The 19,300-nt window shown below is 36.6% G+C and overlaps 1 protein-coding gene across 1 annotated transcript in view; it reads right to left on the bottom strand.

The window, feature by feature from the left end:
- arhgef10 (Rho guanine nucleotide exchange factor 10) overlaps positions 1 to 19,300 on the bottom strand; it is a 99,662-nt gene that overhangs the window by 38,718 nt on the left and 41,644 nt on the right. The window contains exons 13-20 of the mRNA XM_088908182.1: positions 18,847 to 19,026; positions 17,723 to 17,839; positions 17,250 to 17,342; positions 14,495 to 14,665; positions 13,692 to 13,837; positions 12,693 to 12,868; positions 1,359 to 1,474; positions 187 to 314 (exon numbers count right to left, since the gene is read on the bottom strand). Coding sequence (XP_088764308.1) covers positions 187 to 314; positions 1,359 to 1,474; positions 12,693 to 12,868; positions 13,692 to 13,837; positions 14,495 to 14,665; positions 17,250 to 17,342; positions 17,723 to 17,839; positions 18,847 to 19,026 — 1,127 coding nt within the window. The remainder of the gene's footprint in view (positions 1 to 186; positions 315 to 1,358; positions 1,475 to 12,692; positions 12,869 to 13,691; positions 13,838 to 14,494; positions 14,666 to 17,249; positions 17,343 to 17,722; positions 17,840 to 18,846; positions 19,027 to 19,300) is intronic.

Below are 19,300 nucleotides of genomic sequence, written 5' to 3'. Positions count from 1 at the left end.
TTGTAATGTTCTTACAGCATGGTATTTATTTCCTATGAACTGCGCTGTGTACTACGAACAATTAAAAAAAAAACACCTGCAGTAATGACAAAAAACAGCTAATCCTGCACAACAACTGAACTAGATTTTATCCTGAAAAAGTTCTAATATCTGCACAACTGTCTGTTCACAGAATTGGGGACTAACTTGTCATGCTTCCCGGGGAGCTGTAACTGGATCCTACAGCGATCTGCTGCTCTGATCTCTTCTTCCTTTTTAAAGATCAGTCTTTGGAGTCCCGAGATCCAGTCCTGAGCAACGGCTTGGTTTACATTCTAAAAACGGAAGATTTCACAGCCAAGTTACAACGAAAGCACTACAACAAGTGTTCACAAGGCAACAATCTGTCTAGAGGAAGAAAAGGAAGAGAGGAACGGAGCTGTGCTTGTTCTTCTCAACCTCATCTCTGGTTTCTGCCCTCTTAGAAATATAAAAAAAATACAAAATGCTCAGAAAGATTACGTAATATGTATATGCCTAGAAAAAATATCTGGTGCTCAGAGCTTAAAATATCTAACAAAAATTGACCTTTTAAACTTAATTCAGTTATACAAAGCACATGTTCCCCGCAGAAACTTTGGCCTCCACACAGTTTGCCCACTGCCATTTTGATTGATCTCTGAAGGGACCAGAAAAGCTACGCTGTAAAAACATTTTCTTATTAAACATACAATACAGGGCAAAACAGTCCGCACAGCTGTAGAACAATATTTGTCAGAGTTTGGGGGCTCTTCCCTGCTGGGTCACAGTTCCAGACAAATCTTTTCAGTGACAGGCCATAGGCGCCAGTAACATTAACACAGTGCCAGACTGTGCTACAGCCAGCTCCTTTAAAACACCCATGGAAACAAGCACCAAGAATCGTGTTCCATTTAGATGCTGGAAATGTACACGATGGATATAAAGATCATGAATTTGAATGCCATTACCTTTGAGTTATCTACCATGAGAAAAACTCTGGAAATACAGGCCACTGAACAAGGGCAGCAGGGCTCTTGTAATAGATTGAACCTCAGTCTCATCACTGTGGTGTCGTATCTGATTTTTAAGGGAATTCTTACATGCATACATAAAATACGTGATAAACAATTAATGTTTTTAACTTTTGAACCTGTTCCCATTCGTACAGTGAAAGCATTGTCAGAATAGCTTCAAAATAACCGATATCCAGAAAAGACAAAACACTTAACAAGTTCACTTGATGTAATACTTAAATCAGAGTAAAACATTATATTTATTACCTCTTCTGTAAAAAGACACTGAAAGGATTCTGTTGGAAACTGACATTTTACAGAAGGCCTGTAGCTCTGTTTACCTACCTGATAGTGCCCTTTCAGACTTCCAATCATGTGTGTGATTTGGTTAACAAGATTTAGATCGTGAATTAAATTCTGCAAATCCTGGTACAATTGTCCTGGTCCCATGTACAGTTTACCTGTGACAGATAGGGAGAAAAAAAAAGACTATAAAACTAAGCAGAACATTGAAGACCTGTCATGTAGCAGAAGTTATGTATAGATATCTCATGGCAACATTGGTAGATTCTAGTGATTTACTGATGGACACTGGGAGCCCTAGTGAGTAAATCTGGCTGCATTTTTAGCAGCAACATTTCCAGAGTGCTCTCTCGTACTCTTGCCATGAGCCATGACTGTGCAACTGCAGTGTTGTTAAGGACTGCAGTCTTTTGTGCATGGATACAGCACCTTTATACACATACAGTACTGTCTTTTTTATGTTTTGTGTTGCGAATAATGCCTCAGACATTTTAGACACAATCATTAGTTACAATATAGGGAATGCAGTATACATTACAAGCACAACAATTTAATCACTACTAAATGCTTTCTACAATTCTAGCACTGTCGCCTGTTAATACAGTTTTGTTTGAGTGAGAAGAGATGAGTCGTTTAGTCATTTTTAAGGCTGATCTGAAACGTCAATAACTGGAGGGACACCTCAAAGTAAACTATACATGAGAAGTAAATATGAAACACTATAGCAACTATTCCATTATATTTACTGTACTAATTAATTCTAATTGATTTTCTGACAAGTGTTTCTTCTCATTAATGTCATTTGCCCTTCTCTAAATATCAATAAAGCTAGGAAACTGTTTTCTATACCTCAAAAACATACATGCGGATTAGGATTAAGTTCAAATTCAAAATGGTAGTTAGTTCAAGACAAAAAGGTTAAAACATCCCTTACTGTGCCACAGAAATATGTTTCTGCATTCTACATAAAGATGAAAACAATCTCATGTTAAACAATAACCAAAGCAAAATGTCAAAGACTTCTCCACAGCAATGTAGAGTATGTGTTGTTACACTTGTTGAACACTCACAAGGTAACAAACTAGAGGACATGAGCTCTAGCATTCTATATGGCAATCTAACAACCTTTCAATATATCATACTCAGGTTAGCACTGCATAACTAAGTATGAGGGATGGAGTTTTGTGTGGGTGGCATGGTGGTACAATGGTTAGCATTGCTGCCTTGCAGTGCTATGGCACTGGGTTCACTTTCAGACCTGGGGTGCCATCTGTGTGTTTTCACGTTGGTTTTCTCCAGGTGCTTTGGTTTCCTCCCACACTCCAAAAACATACTTGTATGTTAACTGGTTCCTGGGAAAATTAGCCCTGTGTGTGAGTTTGTGCGTGTCTGTGTGTTCCCTGTGATGGACTGGTGTCCCATCCAGGGTGTACCCTTCCTTGTACCGGTTACTTGTCAGGAAAGGCTCCAGCTCCCCTGCTACTCTGAACTGGAAGAAGCAGTTAGAAAATGGATGGATGAAATTATGTTACATTTCTAAAGTGGTTCAGTACATACTGAAATATTTTGCTAAACAGATTAGTAAAAATGATCCTGGGAGGTCAGTGACATATGCTGTGAAATAAGCCTAATATGACACAAATTTACCATGCTTCTTCAGCATATTTTGTTTTTTGCTGTCATTGAGAAAACGGAGACATAATCACACTTTGACATCTAAAATGTAAAGCAACAGATGTTATTAGCAAAAGTTATGATTAGATTCAAATGATTGTCAGACCCACAGAAGGTGCTTGTTACGAGATGCCAATTATGAAAGAAACCCTCATGTTTGCCATTTTTGGCTTGTTTTCGTTTCCCACTGCATGAGGCCCCGCTAATGGAAAGGCTGCACAGTTCTAAACGGGTGGGAACTTTTTCACCCTTGGCACTTGTCTCTCCCAAAACCACAACACCACTGCAAGAGCAATGACATTAATTGGCATGAGAGCCAACACTGTGGGTTCACCAGACTGAACAGCATCTGTTTAATCTATTTCCCTTTTTTATGACATTAAACAAAATGTACTTTCTGAATGTTTTCGGGGCTATGGTACAAAAAAAAAATACTACCTTGCATCAGACGTATGGTGAAGCAACAAATCATTCACTTCCAATGATACAAATCGATGAGAAAGACGTACTTGGTCCTTGTGATGCACAAAGATTCATCTACACATTTGCACAAACAAATGTACCATGCCTCTTTTACCAAGGGAAACCTTTTCAAGCCTAAGGAACACTCATTTAAAAACCGTTATTTAACCACACTGTGCTTTGCAGCAGCCAAACGCTGCTCAAACGCGAACTCTCAATGTGTCCAGCATGGTAATTGAAATCAGGCTACAAAGTGATCATTGTAAAGCTCTCTGCCTTGGTTACAAAAGACTGCTTAAGTTTCCATGTATATCCCAAATTGGAAAGCAGAGGACAGATTTATTGGTGACGCCTTTCATTATCTGGTAATGATTTACCTTTTCTTTGACACTGAAAGACCATAAATTCTTGTGGTTAGTACAGAGAACCAGAGGCTAGTGATGGGTCCTGCACCATATACATTAAAGAACAGCTAAGCATTCTGCAACTCTGAAAATAACCTCATCCTTTTCGGCATAACTTTCTGGCCATTAGACTATTGTCGTTGTTTTACAGTACAGTTAAATTGGAGTGGATACATTATTTTGCTATCAGCATTAATTGCATTTAGCAAACAGACTTCCTAATGGATTATGCAAAGAATTCGTTTGTTGTGTTATTTAATGAATGTTTCAATACATTATCCTGACTCATTATACCTTAGACTGTTTTCACATGCCATCACAACGGATTTATTACAGAAATAAAAATGAGCAGATGGATATGTGAAGTATCAGTGAGTGCAGATCCCCCATTACTGCTCATGGATAACAAATTATTTAAACTGCATTGAAAAGAACAGATCAATACAACTTATTTGCACAACAGGATGAACAGTGTCATTAAGTTCACAAACAGGGAACAAATTCAGCTAGTTCTTTCCTTTATTCAGCCAAAGCTCCTTCAGGAAGGTTTAAAAAAACACAGTACTTTGCTACGTCCATCTACTGTACATCACACATTTCTACTAATCTTCATATACTGTAAAGGGAATGTTACAAAGAAATCTTACAGAAATCTTACATAGCTTATATATAAAATATAATCATATATTTCCAATGCACATATTACATTGTATTATATATAATATACACCATCATATTTTCAAATAATTATATTAACATATTTGTTTTGTTTTGTTATACATTGTCTGATGAGAGATTTTATGTCTTTGAGCCATCTATCAACAGAAATTCACATGGCTATAGTTCAGTAGGTTAGGCTGCATACTGTGAAATACTTGTTAACACTCCTCTCAAAAATAATTAAACAAGAGATAATATGGGAGATAATATTTCAGACACGAGAAAATGATAAAAACACACATGACATCTCATTGGTGGGGAGACCCGCTTAATTTCTTTTATTTTTACGAGATATACAGTATATCAGATTCCAATACCTGTTTTAGGAAAAGTTACTGTATGTGTAACGCCCACAAAGTCACTATGACCTAGCAGACTGCCCCTCCTAGACCTCTACTTTACTGGAGTACAGTGCTGCATGTTCTGGAAGACTGCCCTTTCTGGCCTAACAAGACTGATGCAAGCAGAAATTCTATCCAATGAGCCGTGAGGTACGGCTTTGCTTAGATTTTAACGTCTAATGAAATAGGGCCTGGAGATGGTGAATCTCCTGTCCAATCCATGCTTTTTTAAAGAGCATAATGTACCACAAAATTCGAACTTTACTTTTCCAAATGGATAAAAAAGATCTGTGAAATGCAAAAAAAACATTTAAATAACATACAGTATATGAATGAAATAGCAAATAGTTATGTCATTGCTATGGGCCTTTCCATGTTCATTACCTATTCATAGTGGAATGAGTCAAAAAGATGCATAACAACCCCAACTGGATAGCAAAGTAAAAGAGACATATGGGAATTAATGTTTTAAAAGGCTAAAATTTATTTTAGCTTTAGATATCTAATTTCGATTCTGCACAATGAAAAGGAGTGTATGGACATTTGTCTTTAAAATACAATACAAAAATATAAATAAAAAATACAAAACACCAAAGCAATCAGGCTCATTATTAGAGTACCCATGTACATGTTCTTTTGAAATTTTCAACAAAATTTAAATATATTTCTAAACGTATTTCACTATTTTATATCATGTATGTTTCAGCTTCTTCTAAACCAAGGTAAGAAGCTTTTGTAAAGTATTTGAATTCACATCGACCATTTTCTAGTGAATTTAACTGAAATTAAAACTTGAACACAGAAAATCCCTAAGACGTCTCACAAATTCAATTACCTACCGTAGTTGAGGCTACAATTTAATACTTTAACTATGTAAATGGATTCCATCTTTAAACTTTTCAAACATCTGTCTGGTAGTTTCAGTCCTGACTCAATTTCAAGCTAATAAATTATGGAGCAGAAGATGTAGTGACCACAGATAAAGTTTTGATCATCAAAGAAGACAGCTAATAGCAATGTATTTTCATTTTTTTAAAATAATACAGTAGTCTGTGCAGAAAAACAACTAACTTGGTATTGAACATACAGATAAAAATACCCTATACATAAAAATTAGGGAACTTATCTGTCTTTGTACACTTACTTTTCAATTTCCCACCTAATCCATACACTCTGACAAAGACAACCGTAACTACATTAGACATTTTTGGTCTTGCTATATAAGAAATAAATATTGAATATAAGTATATATACTGTAAGTATATTGAATATCCGTATGTAAGAAATGTGCATATCTTCCGCATGTAATGTATTATATCTAAAATAAAAACATATTTCTAGAACCTGGACTGCAGTACCAGTTCAGTACGAGTAAGCAGCAGATTTCCAGTCACCCTTTTGTTTGACTAGTGTAGTTTTTCACAGCTGCACAAAAGCTATTCTGCGTATTTATTTGCAGACACATTCTCTTTCACTGTTACCAAGGTAACCACAGCTGTCCTCTCTATCCAACACTTTGGGGGCCTTTTTTATTTTGCCCTAAGAAATTAGGAAAGAAGGATTTGTTTGTTTGCACACTTTGAAGAATTCTTTTCACAGAGAACTCCTAAAACCAAAATTCATTTAAATAATGAATTTTCTTCCATATACTGTAAATTATTAAAAATGAAAAGTGCTACTGTGTCAGAAAACATCTCATTTATAGTATTATTGCTGGGTTTCTACATCAACATAAAACCTCACAAGCTTAAGCATCTGCATTCTTTGATATAACTTTTAAAAGTATTAAAGAACATTTTTTCTTTATTACTGGTACAATTTAAGATGCAAATAAGCTTTTCTCTGCAATTACAGAGAAAACAAAACCATGATGTGAGAATGTTTATTTTTTAAATCTACTTCCTATGTAGCCTCTAGTCCTTTTGATATAAATCATATGGTCTACAAGACAGGAATTTTAATTATTTGTACTTTATCTTGTTAAATACACGAATCTGTTCTCTCCTGAAAATGTCCTGAAGACCAATATGAACTTTGCTAGTTGGCAAATATTTATGGCATTTTCATGTAAAAAACAAACTCTACAGAAAGAAACAAATCTTGTAAATCACTGTGTCCTAATTCTTTGTAATTTAAGTATAAGAGTATGTCCTTATTGATTCATTATTTCTGTGTTGCACATTAAACTTGGTGTTCACTGTAAATGTTTGCTGAGCCTGTGGTTAAGTATGACTGTAACAGAAATAGTGATTTAAAGCATAATTAGTAATTTGTTTCAAACCCCATCTAATAGAAGTAAAATATTCATCAAAATTAGCACATACAGTACCACAAAAATGAATAACACTGACCATTAGCTCTTAAAATTGTGCACTATTAACATAACTAGTAAAGTTTTGTAATGTTTTCTTAAATAAGAAAAATGTTATAAAGGTAAATTGTAAATGGTTTATGACACAGTGTTAATTGTTTACAACACACCTACTGTACATGACCAATGATCAATGGTTTTATTTGATAATAGATACAGATACAGATATCTATCCAGATGCCTTTGAAAATATGAATAAACCTATTAAAAATTTAATTCCAAACTATATTTTTAGTTCTGTAACAGCATCTACTTTATCTGAAAGTGTGACAGTAAAAACTATTTTTTAGCTTTTCCAGTGTGTGAAATACCAGTCTTTCCTTTTAGTATGGATCCTGAAACCTCATTTTGTAATCCACATTTCTTGACTTCACTATTAAGGCATTAACGTCTCTGCCCATTAATTAAAATACATTTACATAACTACCTCCTTAACTACCATGCAGTTGTACTTCATACGAGAGACGGAAGGTCTGAAGACAATGATTGTTTTCATGTTTATAGATTTTCTTCAGCACAGCTCTTCCAAGTCCCCAGTGAAACTGGAATTCACGATCCCTCATTGCAAAAAGCTTTTTAGCCCATACACACCTTCACATTGATTGGTGGGTGTCCTGACCATTTCTCCTCCCAGAATATGTCTTACTATGTCTACTGTCTTACTGCCTTAATTAAGAATAGAGAAGGTACAATCAAACTGAAGACAACCGAAGACCCAAGGAATCAGTCCTACACCAGTGCCAAACCTCCTTTTATATTACTTCACTTACCACTCATTACATTGTCTGTGTTATACTCAATACAATAAGACAGATGCTCTTGAACAGCAGTGCTTAGTATTTATGGCAGCCTATAACCTATTGATTGCCTCACTTACTGGATTCCAATATTGATTACTTTTCTAATGTACTTTACACAAATGTAATCACAGTCTTCCCAGAGATAGGTTACAAATTGTAATGCCTACAAAATATTCCTCTAACCTGTGATTAATGACTTGGGTTACGTTTCTACACCTGTGAAATAACCTAAAATCCAGTTCCTCCTTACGACAGCACTGGAAGTGGAGCTGCAGGAAATGAGAGGGGATGATCAAAATGGATTTAGCAAAGGAAGGTCTTGCATAACAAAGGTCTTAAGAGTTCTTTGAACAGGCAACAACAGTTAGGCCTACACACAGATCAAATGTTTAGATGGCTTTTAATAATTATAGGTAGAAAGCATTTGGTACTATGTGTGTGTTTGGATTGAGAATTGGTTTAAATTAATGAGAGTGCAAATAAGGAGTGTATGCTCAGGTGATGAAGTGGAGTACAGCAAAACTCTGTACAGGGACCACTGATCTTCCTAAATTCTATCAAAGAGTCGAGATTCTGCTATAGTTTGTAAATCAGTGAGGTTTGCAGATGATACCAAAACAGGATGAAACTTAGACCAAACAGATAATTTAGATCAAACTCAAGACTGGGCAAACACCTGTCAGTAGACAAATGCATCACGCTTTATGTAGACAATGAAAACGTAAACTAGAGATACAAAATGGGAAGCCCGGGTGGAAGAGGCTACATTGGGCACAACATTTCCATCTTCTGTGAGGAAAACAAAACAAAGACTATAAATAACATATTTCTGTGTAAACTTCAATTTTGTTTTAAAAATATTCATATCCAATGTCAATCCAATGTCAAATATTGTTTTTCCTTGCAAGTCCCCACCTCAAAAGTTAAGATGAAAGTTATGATACTTAATAAGTCCACTGGTCAGCTGCATCTACTACTGTACCTGTGTATTGACACATGTCGCAGTTGTGAGGGACAAAACAGAGACAGTGCCATGCACAACATGTAGAACATGTCATGGTATTAGCAGAACCACTGTTTCAAGGCAGAGGCGTAAGCCAGATGTGCTCCTCTCAGAGCCCAAGATCCTGCAGTGACCACAGATGCTGGAGTCTGAGGAGCTTGAATCAGTAGGACTCCCAGGTCAGTGGTTCAGAGAGTGGGTTGGGAGGCTTTGAAAGAGATCAGCTTTCAAAAAAAAAAAAAACTGATGAGAAAAAATATTTCATTGCTCAAATTCCAAATCTGTGGCTTAAAATCTCTTTTAAAATTTCTGGTTGAGTTATTGCAGTAGGTAAAGCATGTACATTATGCCACACTTTCCTATGATTTCAAGTGCACATCCACATAAAATCTAAATACGGCCTCCTCATAAGGTGACATTTATATTACCCTCTGTATATTTATTAATATTAAAATACCAGCTCTTCAGCTCCAGATTAAATAGTAATTCCTTTCAGTGCCATGTAACCCATCTGTGGGCATGTAGTCAGGGCTTTTGTTTAAAGACTCATTTGAAAGACAATGCCTCCAGGTAAATGCTTAAAAGTTTTTCCGGGACCATGGTTTGGAAATCCAGGTTCATATAGAGGAACTACTTACTGCTAAGTACAGGACAACCCTCATCACTAACAGCACTAACCTTGCTTAGCTTCTGGTGCTGCAAGGTGGCAAAACTGTTATGTGTCACTTCCATCCTGATAGTTCAGGTTGATTATTTCTTTAAGGTGAAAAGCATATCTTCCAGTAAAGACCTTCTCCTTTTCTATGCCGGTGCCTACATAGTCTGCTGACCAACATCACAGACCACTGTACTGTCATGACTGCATGTCCTATGGCTCCAGCTATCTGCTCAACACATGAATGCCAAACCTCTAACTCAGCTCAATATCAAATGCATTGAAGAAGACAGGCTCTAGTAAGACAGCCAACCAAGAGTTACACAGTGTATTATCTCAACATTACATGTAGCTAATAAATAAGGAATATGTACCCAACAGTAATTAAGTTACACTGGCCAATGGCACACCACTTACATTGAAAAAAGCTTAAAAAATGAAGGGATGCTCTTAGCTTATTCATTAATGAAAAGGCAAGTAAGACAAATGCACTTCCACATTTAATTTTACTAAATGCAATTCAAAATGACAGCACAATGGCTCAATTCTACTAGCAGCAAGAAGATAAAAAAGTAAACAAAAACTCACGGTATATAAGAAAAATCTGTAGCATGCAGAATAACACAAATAAAGGGGATTGTAGGCTTTGAGCATAACCCACAACAAGCCGCATTAAGATTTTGTGACACCTGATACGAGTTCATGTATTTCTGGTTTAACATTTCTTATGTGAGAGGTTTGTTGAGCAGCAACACAGTCATTTAACCAGAGCCACAGACAGGAGAGAAAAATTACTCAGGGTCTGTGTTATAAACTACAAGTGGATTTGGTTTTAGATTCTCATTTAGGACACAAGTGCTCATTTACGCAAAACATAAAGTCCAATTATGATCCTGTGATGATGTCCATTACACCAATAACTTCATTAAGTGAATGCCATGCATGACGTTTGCTGAGACAGAGTTTTCATATTTTTCACAGTTGTTAAAAAGACACTATAATTCAAAAAAGATGTGCTTTGTGCTTCATGGAAGCGTGGGAAAGACAGCAACGGATCACAGGCAACATATGTCAAGCTAAAGAAAAACTGTTCCTGATTACCACAGATCATATAGAGCGGAACGTGGAAGACCATGGCAGAAGTTTCCAATATAGTGTGAAGATCTAACACTGAAATTTAATAAAAAGAAAATTAAATTAAGGATTATTCATGCTAAATATGCTTTTATCCAAAGCAGCTTAATCCAATTAGATGTGAAATATGCACTGACAAGTCCATTAGGAAAGCAGACCAAAGACAGTCAGGACTGCACTGGAAACCGACTCTTTTCCTTAACTACTGGACTGTAATTCAAGGCATTAAGTATGAAACTGTTAATATAATCAGATTTAATTATTATTAATAAAGATTTAAAGATTTGTATCAAGCACTACAAACGTCCCTGAAGGTGCTGATTAAGCATATATTCTCAGTACGGTTTTTATTTGTTTAATACTGTATTCATGAGTATTGTGGAGCAGTGTTTGGTGTTCCCAGCTTTGTAAGCTGGAAGGTTGTGGGTTCCCAGGTGAGACACTACTGTTGTACTGTTAAGCAAGGAAATTTCATATTAGGCGTAATATGTTAAACTTAACCCAACTATATGAAAGGGTACAAATATAAGTCATTTTGAATACAGATGTCAGACAAATAAATCAATAATAATGAAAATCTTAAAACAAGTACTGTATCTTACAAAATATTTGTATATATTGTTTTCATTTATAGAAGAGATAAATCGTGTCATAGAAGAAAAAAACATCAGAAGTGCTGAAATTTGCAGCTAGACATTCAAACTTACATTAAAATTAGAACGTAACTCTACATTAACCTAAAGAATCATGTCTCTGAGTTAAAATCTCTTGGGATTTGCTATGGAGTGAAAGTAATTGCTGTAATTATTTGATTATCATCAATGTTTCAAAGGTGCTAGTACAACAGTTAATCTGCAAATGGGTTTACCACTGGCAAAGCTATTGATTTTACTGGCTCTGCATTTCAAGGCTCAGCAGTCTTTTTGCCTCATCACAATAACTCAGAGCTCCAAAAGGAAATTACTTCTAACAAATGAAAACCAGACTGAAACAGAATCTGAGGACAAATTATAGTACTGAAGCAAAATATGCTGTGAAATCCCAAATAATCTGTGAACTACAAACTCATTTATATTTTAAATGTATGTTTTCTTATGGAATGGTAAAAAAATGTTCACTACATTTTTGAGGCTATAATTAAATGCGCAATAAGTTTCAGTGATATGTCCATACACATTTTTAAGAGCAAACTTAGATATGGTGGGAATAGTACAGAATGTGTTCTTAAATTTGGAATTGCCAGTTAGTATTCTATTTTTCCATCCAAATTCTGAATGTGCCATTATTAATCATCCTAGCTTTCTGCCCCAGTCTTTGGAGAGCACAAGGAGAAGGGGAAGACTTTCAATCCAACTTGCCTACCTCTCAGAGCCATACATCACTGGACACACTTTGAGCTCCTTACAGAAATGATAACACTAATTGGAGAGGCAATGTCTTTTTTAATGACAACTGCAAGCTTTAAGCAGTCTGTCAAGGCCCACTGTTGAATGGCAACCTGAGGACACCACATTCTAGCAAAGATCAGTTTGGAGATCAATAATGCAGTGTTGGTTTAGTGAAAGATATAGCCCAGGCTTGAAATGGCACTGTATGGACTAAACACTGGTTGATATAAAAGACAGGTCAGGGAATTGCTCAGTTATAAAATCAAAAGGCAAAATTTGATGCAAAAAAACAACAGAACTAAACCCTAAGTTTTATTTTCTCCACAAAAAGTAGTACAAATGATGCTGGCTGCAAAAAGACTGGAACATACTGTAATCTCCATGCCGATTAATTGTCTTTAAATCAAACTTCAGCTGTACGTACTTGGTTTTGCATTGAGAACCACTTTCTCTCCAGAGTGCTGTGGGGGGAATCGGACGTTCTCCCCCATATCTTCACTGGAGCCAAATTCCACTACATCCACGTGGCTCAGAGGCATGCTCCACTTTAGCAGGAACTTCTGACTGGAAGGGACAGCCCCACTGCCTTCAGGGTGTGATCTACAAGAGCACAGGACAGTCTCAGAGCCATTTCCATACATACATATTCTGCCGAAGGAAATTTACCACGCGTCAACTCGGAGAAAAAGAATATAAAATGACGCTTAATAAAGCCACCTGAACATTTCAGAGTTACTATACTATGTCTTTGCTTATTAAAGAAGGCAGAGCTCTATTCTAGTGATACATTCTTTATCAATACGGCCCTTAGTTACAAAAAAAGGCATTAAAACACCACATGCACGAGTTCACACCTTCCAGACAAATGTTTTGGCTTACATCCCCCAGCTTCTAAAGAGAAAGAAAACATCTTGTTTGTAAAGGCTGGAAAATGGACCAAATACTACTATATTAGGGGCGGTGTGGTGGTTATGTAGCTAAGGATCTACACCTGTGGCTAGAAGGTTGCCGGTTCGTATCCCGTGGCTGGCAGAGGAATCCTACTCCGTAGGGCCTCTGAGCAAGGCCCTTAACCCCAACTGCTCCAGGGGCACTGTATAAATGGCTGACCCTGAGGTCTGACCTCAAGCTTCTCTCCCTGTCTGTGTGTCTCATGGAGAGCAAGTTGAGGTACATGAAAATACAAATTCCTAATACAAGAAATTGTATATAGTCAATAAAGTGATCTTATCTTATATGTGTCCGAAACACGTTTCTTGAATGCTTTTGAGATGGGGTGTTAAGTTACTGATTCACTTTGTCTGGTTTACTTTTAGCCTTTGAAGCCAAAACTGTAGACATACTCATAAACTTCTCCATATAAATGGACCTAAAAATGTGGTGCACTGGACCCTAGCTCTCTGTTGTGAAAATGGGGCGTTACCTCACGTTGGCAGTGGCGCACATTAACACGTCGTTCAAAAGAAACAGGCGGCGCTCCTTGGTTTTGATCACTTCTCCCTTCTCATTGTAAACAGTTTCCACCATGTCATCCGAGCGAATCAGATACCTGCTTCCACTGCTCAGGAGCTGCATTCACAAACCATTACGAAGAGGATCACGGACATTAATAGAAACCTTTAAGCCAGAGGTTAAATTATGAAGCAAAAACTGATACGCTGCGAACAGTGAAAAAAACATTTTGCTAATTTCCAACACCCAACCTCATAGCTGAAGCAGCCCACCAAAAAAGATGAGGAGCAGAAATCAGTGAGTGCAGTCTTCTTTTCCAAACATGCTAAAGCTGCATAAAGTAAGGAATCAGGCCATACAATTATTTTTAAAAGGACATTTTACTGGTGAACATGCCTTGAGTGTGTTACTTGAGAAATGTGTACCACAGAACAAGAGGTACACGATACAATACTGCACAGTAAGGTTTTGTACTTTGCTGTATGGATGTGGCTTACAAGCATTTGTTTTTAAAGTGTTCAATTATGTAGAGAATAAAGGGGTAGATCCATAATTCCAAAGAGTAAACATGTCAGTTTGATCAACACAACAGTGGTCCATAAACAGGATAAGAGAAGAAAAGCAGAATCATATTAGGTTGTGTGCAAAGCATTAAATTAAAACTGCATAACACAATGCTTAAAAAAATCAATCTTTTGCACCAGAATTACATGTACCGCAAAGCCTGCATTCACTAAAAAGCCACGATCTTAAAAACAAATAAGGCCTGTGTACCTTATTGAGATAGCGCTCGCTCATGGCTTTGGCTATCTGTTTAATTTCACAGCGCTGGTCTGCCTCTCTCTTCCGCTCATTCAGTTTCTCTGCCAGTGTTTCTAGTTCAGTCAGAGCCATCTGCAGAGGCAGCCTGTCAGGGTGGCCTTTAGGAGTGTTCTTTAGCATGTCCTACAGCAATGAACATAACAAGGACAGTTTTCATTTTTTTTTGTCATAGGAGACATTTTGCAAGTGAAAAGTCTACATAAGAAGATTTTTGTGCTAAAATATTAAAAAAACACATTAATGTACCCATATTAAGTCAAAATCTAAAATATCGAAAAGCTTTTCTGCTAGTAAAGTAAATTAAAGCTTTGCATGTGTGTGCAGGGCTCCATCTGTTGGTCAAAGCACATCAATAATATTCCTCAGAAGTCTCATTGTAACACACAAGATGAAAAAATAAGTTAAGAACTGAATTAGTAAATTGCTCTATTAACAGAAAAGCCTTTTTTAAAAAATGCCATAAATTAGAGATATATTTAAAGTGCCTGAAAAAGAACTCAATCCATTGCAGTTTTCACATTTTGTTGCTTTAAAACTTGCAATCGTGACACTAAATTGAAGAAGCAATTCATATTTGTTGTATACATAACCTATTCCACACATTAAAAAAACAAAACAAAAACGTGATATGAAAGAAAAAAAAACAAGTCACAATTATTCAAATAAGTATGTAAACCCTTTGCCGTGGAACACTTAAATTAATTTAGTTGCACAAAATTAAGATAGCAAACCATGTTATAATTAGTTGAGTGGCTTCTGTGTACAATTTCTGCATCAAATGATTTATGAATAAATACACCTGTATCTGTAAGGTCACACAATCAGGTAGTGAATTTCAAACAAAGCTTCAACCATGAAGAACAAGGAGCTTTCAAAACAACTCAGGGATGAAGTTGTAAAAAGGAGCGGATCAGGACATGAGTATGAAAAACATTTCAAAGATCACTGATACATCTTTGAGACTGGTGAAGTTGATCATTAAGAAGTGGAAGGTGCCCATGCACTGCTTGAATCAGGCTGCCCAACCAAACTGAGCAGCAGATCAGGAGAAGAGTGGTAAGGGATACTACATTTTTGGGAAGAGTTCCAGAGTTCGGTGACTGAGATGGGAGAAAATGTCCTTAAGTCAACATTATCCTAGTCACTCCATGAATGTTGTTTGTACAAAGGTGGAAAAAAAAACAATTATCTCAAATCTTGCATCAAGTTTACACGAAGGCATAACAAGCAAGTAAGTTATACTAAAAACACTTGGCAAAAGGTTTTGTGGTCAGACAAGTGAAAATTTGATTATTTTGGTATAAATGGAAAGTGTTACACCTGATCCAACACAGTGCATCACTCAGTCAATACCAGCCCTACAGTCAATCATGGTGTTGGCAAGCCTTATGAATCCTATTGGAAATCTATGGAAAAACAAGAAAACTGCTGTACATAATTGATTCCCAGGAACATGAGAGATCTTAGGAAATCTACCAAAAAGAATGGGGAAAAATCACACTAAGCTGGCGTGCAAAGATTGTAGAGGTGTTCAAAGAGACTGACCCAAACATACTATACTACAAGGGTACTTGTAGCTCATAATTGTTGCCTTCGGTGCTTTGTCAGAAATTGAAGTCACAGATCTGAATACTTATGTGTATGCATCATTTTTGTACTTTTGTAATTTCACAAAATAGGCTGCAATAGAAAAGATCTGAATATTCTTGCAAGGTCCTGGAACCACTGGGTAATAATTCAACATGATATTTTGGAGAGGACCACAAGGAAAAGAAATAATAACTTCCACAAAAAGTCTGTTCAGTACTTGGAATTCCTGCAGTGCCACTCTTGTGGGTTGCATGAAAGCTACAGTACAATTATGCAAGTTTCAAAATATAGCATGTTAAGCTGGAAAACTGCATTTTCAGACATTTTTTTTATGACTTTTTGAAAAGTGAATTTTAACTACAACTGGGCAAAAATTATAATCCGACATTTCATATTTGTGACTAACCCTCTTTTAAGAAAAGCCAGACTGCAGATGAAGAAATAATGTACTGCAGTGTCTCTGTCTTTTCCATGGTTACTAACTGATCAGAATTAGCTATTTACTGTCAGTCCCTCCTGACAGCAACTCTGGATTTCTTGTCTTTCATGTACACTACAATTAGAGAGCCCTAAACCTCAAATGTCCCCAAAATGCTATTGTAAGAGACAAAAAGCAGATAGCTGAAGAGTCCGTTGATTCTAATTGACCCAGGATGAACTTATTTCTGTCAGACCATGACAATCCTCTAAGTATGAGACAACGGCCTTTTAAATCCGTTGCTTCACGAGAATGATACAGCACACTGAAATTCTGACTAAAAAAGTAAAATGCTATCTAAAACAAAAACTAGTTGTAAAAACACAAAATACGATCACAGTGGGTGTCTGTCATTATAAAACATTTTAGATTAGTGACAAAGAATACCACAAGGCAGCTAAACTTAAATGCTTATATTAATGATATATGGTGTGCTCAGATACATAATGTCTGTGGAAATATTGTTTGACATTTTTAAAGTTTCCTATTACAATGGTTATTCTAGGATACTGAAAATTGACGTTTGTTTGTTATATGAACATTGCACAGCATCATCTGTTTAACAGTCAATAAGGGTCGTGTTTCAAAATTATCCAAACAATTCATTTTCTCACAATTTCAAATGACTGTTTTTTTTACCTGCAGCAGCAGAATAAACTGTGGGAAACGCTGAATCGGCTTCATCATCAGCCCATACAAAGTTACGCGATCACTGCTGCTCTCCTGGCAGTGCTAAGGAACATGACAAGGTTTAACAAGGGTTGAATAACAGCCAAGGAAAAGGTGTGCCTTTATCAAACCAGCTGGTCAAACATCATGAAACAAATTGAAAGTGTACAAATATACTTACAGCAGGCAATTTTCAAAAGCTCGACATACAAAAGTCTCAGCTGTACACTACAGTATACACACCAAAGTCCATTGAACATATTCTTAAGCACTGCAGTCTAAAGAATACATATGACTTCTAAAATGATGGACATTGCCTTAAAACTCCAAGTCATAAATTCACCTAAAATAATTCATTTACTCTGCTGTTGAATAGTGTTAATAATTAAATCAGTCTGTTGTAAAGAAAACCAAAGAAGGCCCAAATGCCTTACTCAACTTACTTTAAGAAATTCAAGGAAAGCAGGCTTTGACGCACACATTTTCTTCACAACTCCCATGGCTGTGCTGCAATTATTCACATACTCGCTGTATGCATCCAATACCATAGATTTGGAAAACTTAGGAAAATAGAACAAGTGACGAGTGAGCAATGAGAATGTTATGGCAATGTCATGACAACTGGAAAACATCAGTCGAAAAACATTGATGAGGGAAGTATAAGATAAGATCACTTTATTGGCCGAATACAATTTCTTGTATTAGGAATTTGTCTTTTCGCATACCCCAACTTGCTCTCCATGACACACACAGACAGGGAGATAAGCTTGGGGCCAGAGCACAGGGTCAGCCATTTACAAGGCACCCATGGAGCAGCTGGGGTTAAGGGCCTTGCTCAGGGGCCCAACGGAGTAGGATCCCTCTGCCGGCCGTGGGATACGAACCGGCAAGTATCTCCCCACTTAAGAGAGAAAAATCATCAATTTGTATGAATAGTTTCAAACCATACCACACTGAGAGCAAAGAAGGCAACACTACACACTCTGCAGAGGCAAGAGAGGGGAGCTGGCTGCATCACTGTGTGAACAGGAACATGCAGGGGTTAATTCCACATTGAAAGGTAAAAAGAAAGAAGAAAAAAAAGGCCTTAAAAAATCCCACACCTGAAACATGACACTTTCGTCTATTTATACTCTGCCGTGGAACTAACCTCTGCGTACTTGTCAATTTGTCAGTACCAGTAATGAACACCTCCTCTATGTGCACTAACCTTCTTTCTTAGCAAGACATCCTTGTCCCAGCATACAGTATAACAAAAAATATCAGCAATGAGAAAACAGAATACAGATGCATAAACATAAATTAAGTCCCTGGACAGAGATTTCCAGAGTGTCAGTTCTGGAACAAGTAAGCTTTACTGGTAGAGAACCTGTTGTTGGACTGTAAAGACTTTCAAAGTTGAGAACATGATCGACAGCTACACAGCTGTCTTCAAATCTTAGCATTATTAATGGCACCGCATGAGAAACTCCTTAAGTCTTAGGGAGCAGTCTTGCCTCTTTAAGCTGATCAAGACTTTGCTTTACTGTTTATTCTTTTATCACTCTGGATTATTTTTGGAACTTACTGAGGCCACAAATACATCTCCAATCATCTCAGACGTGTCCCACTCAGCCACACGGCTGGCTAAAGCAATCTGGAACAAAGAATGACACTGAAGAATCTCTCTTATCCGGTAGAAAATCATCTTCAGCTTTCTGTCACTTATGAGTTTTGGTTCCATTTCTGACAGAGGTTTTTCATATTGCTGATGGGGAAACAAAAAACAAAGCTTATGTTTTTCACTGAAACACAAATGTACTGTAGGTGATACACCAACAAATGGATCACTCATTCAAAATAAGTGTTTTCCATGCACATTAAATAAGTATGTCACCTGCAATTTTTTAAAGGAAAGCAGGACATTGTGCAGTGTGTAAGTAAATAACATGATGAAATTATATGACAACTTCAGATAATACTTATCTTCCAATACTCTGGATTAAGTTTCATTATGTGATATTTGTATAAAATATTTATGT

The sequence above is a fragment of the Atractosteus spatula genome, chromosome 2 (genome assembly GCF_055471065.1).
Source record: "Atractosteus spatula isolate fAtrSpa1 chromosome 2, fAtrSpa1.hap1, whole genome shotgun sequence".
In the NCBI taxonomy this organism is placed as follows: Eukaryota; Metazoa; Chordata; class Actinopteri; order Semionotiformes; family Lepisosteidae; genus Atractosteus; species Atractosteus spatula.
This window is presented reverse-complemented; position numbering and strand designations above follow the sequence as displayed.